This window comes from Vicia villosa, unplaced genomic scaffold (assembly GCF_029867415.1).
Source record: "Vicia villosa cultivar HV-30 ecotype Madison, WI unplaced genomic scaffold, Vvil1.0 ctg.000463F_1_1, whole genome shotgun sequence".
Lineage (NCBI taxonomy): Eukaryota > Viridiplantae > Streptophyta > Magnoliopsida > Fabales > Fabaceae > Vicia > Vicia villosa.
The window spans coordinates 92,318-97,372 of NW_026705221.1; the positions used below are offsets into that span (position 1 = coordinate 92,318).

The following is a 5,055-nucleotide window of genomic DNA, read 5'->3' on the forward strand; positions in this document are numbered from 1 at the left end:
AATGTGATACACCATGACCATATTTTCCCTTTCAAACCAAACTGGCAGTATCACACTAGTGATAACATGACATATGAACCTCTCCACACAGATAATGAACATCCTAAACCTCTTCCTCCATATAACTGTTCTGATTCATTGCAGGATATTCAAAATGACCCTCACCCTGTAACCACCACAACTGAACTTGATTCTACATCCATAAATGAACCTACACCCAATTCACCTAACCATGCCAGACCTACAAGAAACAGACAACCACCACCTCACCTTGAAGACTATGTGTGCAATTCTTCAAACAGCTTGGCTGCATCATCTTCTTCAGGTATTCCCTATCCTATCTCTTCTTTCCATTCCTTTGATCATTTGTCTCATGCTCATAAATCTTTTAGCATATCTGTTACTCATGATTCTGAGCCAAAGAGTTATGAAGAAGCTTGCAAGCATGTGAATTGGAAAATGGCTATGCAGTCTGAGTTACAAGCTTTGATCACAAATGGTACCTGGGTGATGATGGATCTGCCACCTTCTATTAAACCTATAGGTAGTAGATGGGTGTATAAGATTAAGCATAGGTCTGATGGTTCCATAGAAAGGTACAAGGCACGCTTAGTTGCTAAAGGGTATAGCCAAGTTGAAGGACTGGATTTTTTTGATACATTTTCACCAGTGGCTAAGCTTTCCACAGTCAGAACTCTTCTTGCTTTAGCATCCATCAATAACTGGAATTTACATCAACTTGATGTAAATAACGCCTTTTTACATGGTGACTTGGATGAGGATGTGTATATGCATGTACCACAAGGAGTCTCTTGTTCCAAACCAAACCAAGTATGCAAACTTTTGAAAAGTTTGTATGGTTTGAGGCAGGCAAGTCGAATGTGGTATGAGAAGTTAACATCTCTCTTGTTGAAACTTGGCTATACTCAGTCTAATGCTGATTACTCTATGTTCATTCTTAAAAAGAATGATCATATCACTGTTTTACTTGTATACGTGGACGATATCATACTTGCAGGCACCTCTTTAACAGAATTTGATCGCATCAAATATATTCTGAATGAACACTTCAAAATAAAGGATTTGGGAATTCTCAAATACTTCCTTGGACTTGAAGTTGCTCATTCTAAGGAGGGCATCACCATTTCACAAAGAAAATATTGCCTGGATTTGATTAATGATTCGGGTCTACTTGCATCCAAGCCAGCTTCAACACCCTTGAATCCTTCTTTAAAACTCCATGAAGACACAAGTGAGCCTTTGAAGGATATTACTGAATACAGAAGAATGGTTGGCAGATTGATCTACTTAAACAATACCAGACCGGATATCACACTTGCAACTCAGCAATTAAGCCAGTTCCTCCATAAACCTACTCAAGTTCACTATCAATCAGCATGCAGAGTCATAAGGTACCTAAAAACAAATCCTGGTTATGGATTATTCTTTCCAAGATCATCCAGGCTTCAAATTATGGGTTACACGGATGCGGATTGGGCAGGATGTGTGGATACAAGGAAGTCTACTTCGGGCTACTGTTTTTTTCTAGGATCATCCCTTATCTCATGGAAAGCGAAGAAGCAGCAGACTATATCTCGAAGTTCATCGGAAGCTGAGTATCGTGCTTTGGGAACAGCTACATGTGAGCTAATGTGGTTGTTATATGTCTTAAGGGATTTGCATGTCTCATGTTCCAAACCTCCGGTTCTATATTGTGATAGCCAAAGTGCTATACACATAGCATCCAATCCCGTGTTTCACGAACGAACAAAGCATTTGGAAATAGATTGTCATCTGGTTCGTGAGAAAGTTCAACAAGGCTTGTTCAGATTATTGCCCATATGTTCACAGGAGCAATTGGCAGATTTTCTGACCAAACCTCTTCAGCCAGCCAAATTCAATGACTTTGTTTCCAAGCTTGGCATGATCAACATATATCATGCATCAGCTTGAGGGAGGCTGTTAGAATACATAGCTTTATATAATTAGCTTACTACTTTGGGAAACTCTCCTTTAACTGATTCTGTTACATGGCAGTTAGAGTTACCATTTCTGGTAGTTAGTTAGTTAGGCTATGATTGCTTAGTTGTTATGAGTTGTATATATAGTTGTATCATAGCAACTGTTTAAGCTAAGCTGAATAATAAAAGATAACAGCTTCACACTCTCTCTTTTGCATTCTTCATCTTCTTCCTCTAGAAGCTCTTCACTCCATCAATGGAGTTTCCTATGTTCTAACACCAACATATGATGAATGATAAATTTTATCAATTACATTCTTCCCATGATTGATAAAAGGGCTTCTTTTTAAGAAGCCAGTTTGATCCTTATTTAATGTACTATATCTGGAAAATGAACATGTTTATGAGTTCCTTTAGAATTCGAGAAACCCAATTATGAGAAAGGAATTTTACCTTATTTGAAACCTAACCAATTTTTAACGAGTCCTATTTTCTACGTGGTCATTGCACATGAGTAGAATTTTTTTTATCCTTATTAATAATTTGTCCCAAGGCTACCCCATAATCTTTGAACAATTTGAGAACCCTGTTTATGTAATCTTTTGTGCTTTGAAAAAATACCATGATAACATATGTATACCGCATGAGTTGGATTTTGAAATCCCTAGTTATTTTCATAGATTTGTTATCTCCACCTAACAAGCAATTTTATCAAAAATATAATTTCTCTAATCCAATTTCAGAAAGTTTCATTGAAGCAAAATGCTTCTAAGACTTTCAAGAGAAATAACCCTATTTAGCGTATGAAAAGCCTTTTTGATATCAATCTTCAAGACCACATTTCCACCCCGAATTTTATTTCTTTATGACATTTACTGCCTCTAATTCTATTATGTGAAAATCAAAAAACAATTACTCCAATAAATTATAACAATAATAAAAAAAATGCATGAAAATAAATATGCTATTTTGAGTATAAGTGAATTATATACAATGATACATTTTATAGTATTAAAATTAATTAAATTACGTGAATAGATTAGTGTTAGATTTGCGGAAAAACTTTATGTGCACATGATATTCAATACATACAAAAAAATCCTTCTAAAAAATAGAAAAAAAAATATTTGTTGAAACATTAAATGAAAAAAATTCTTATAATAGAAGAATCTAAGCTATCTTGAAAAGAGAGGGTTTAAGAGATGGATTTGAAAATGGACCCTCGACTAGTCCTTTTGCTATTAGCTTATAAGCTGCTTCAGTTAAATGAGGCCCGTCCCAATTTATACGTTTTGAAGGGTCGGAGCAAACTCTTGCAGTAGGTGTTCCACATGGTCCTCCTCCTCCTCCACCACAACATACTTTGACGATATCACTACGAATAAAGCCTACATATAGATGAAATAAAATAAAGAATAGTTCATAATAAAGTTAACAGTCAAATCGTTCCAATAATGTAATGATATAAAATACTACTCACCATATTCTTTTGGGTTTTGATATAAACGTTTGGCATCATTGTAGTAGTCAAAGTATATTATCTTAACTTCAGGGTATTTATGCCTCAGAGTTTCTAAAGAATTTTTTAGTTGTTCATTAAAATACTCGACTAAATTATTGTAAGCAATCAAACACCAAAATTCATCATAGTCTTTTTTCTTTTTACTATTCACAGATGTCAATACGCCAGCATTACACCCCAATGGAAAGTTTCCTGGAACGGCTAACTCCACAACTCCTTCTTCAATTAACACCTAAAACAAAAATGGAAACAAAGTTATTTACACATTTATTCATGCACACAATCCAATCAATGACATTTGAATTTGTTAAAGTGATGAAACATACATTTGTGGTGTTAATAATTGCTTCAACTATAAAGGGAACTATTTCTCGAATTTCTATAGCAGTTTTATGCTTCACCATGTGTTTGAAAACATCGTTCCCACCAATTTCACCGACTATAAACAATGATTTCTTGAAGTAGGCATTGCAATCTATAATAGAATAAAATATAATTTGTCAGCCATATTAAAAACGTGTCATGTATTTCATAGAGAAATTAATCAAGTATTTATCATAACGAAACCTTCTTTGCTTTCACATAGGGTGGGTTTAAGTTTCTTAAACCATCCAAGTTGAACTTTCAATGAGTTAATTGTGTCTGGAACGGGAAGCCTATTTTGGACATAATATTCAACATCAAGTGCGGTGGCACCAGCAAATGCAAAATTTACTCCTTTCTTAATATCTTGGTCTTTGCTAATATTGAGATAGGGTGACAAAAATGGCAATCCATATGCCTCAGCTATAATTAAAATGATCACATGTTAGTGCATCAACAATCATATATTCATTAATCATGACTCACCGGTTTTAAAAGATAGGAATAATAAACTTTCTAACACCTCATTTTCAACATATATATACAAGTTTTACGCGGAGCCATTAAATCATACTCCATATGTGATGCAATACACTCAATTTCATTAAATAATTACATTATATATAAAATAATGATATTGTAGATTGTATGTTTTGCATTTTTATTATTTTATATTTTTATTGAAGAAAAATTATTTGAAATACTCGAAAAATATATAAAAATACCAATGAAATCTATGATAAGACGTCCGTTTGACAAACGCCCTGATGGATGTTTAAAGTAAGTTGAACCGTAAGGACTATTGCTAGACATAGGTGGAAATGTAGTCGCAGCATTTCCAGTGTCACTTATAGAATCACCAAAGTTGAAGAAAGCTTCATATGAGAGACAATTTGCATCTAAAACTACATTTTGTAGAAAAATACATGTTAATGTGATGCTAAAAAGAATGAAAATATTCATGATTTAATTGCAAACAGAGAAATGATCAATATTGATGTGTGTGATTGATAATGAGAATGTCCGGCTTTATATATATTGTCACGCCAATGAGTAATCTTGTCATAAAACTAGCATTCTAATTTGGATATAACTATTTTGATTCTATTATAGTTGTTATATTTTGTTTTAGCTAATGGTTTTTAACACATAAGCATCCTTTAAATATTAGTTTATACTTCCGCACTATTATCTGTTATTGTTTAGATT

General features: G+C 33.8%; 1 protein-coding gene across 1 annotated transcript; it reads right to left on the reverse strand.

Moving 5' to 3' along the window:
• Window positions 1-3,131: 3,131 nt before the first annotated feature.
• Window positions 3,132-4,809, reverse strand: LOC131628544 (GDSL esterase/lipase At5g45910-like). The gene is made up of 5 exons (XM_058899372.1): window positions 4,572-4,809; window positions 4,051-4,269; window positions 3,810-3,958; window positions 3,442-3,715; window positions 3,132-3,349 (listed from the first exon to the last, which is right to left on the reverse strand). Exons 1-5 carry the CDS (start codon window positions 4,807-4,809, stop codon window positions 3,132-3,134), a joined length of 1,098 nt encoding a protein of 365 aa, XP_058755355.1.
• Window positions 4,810-5,055: the final 246 nt, after the last annotated feature.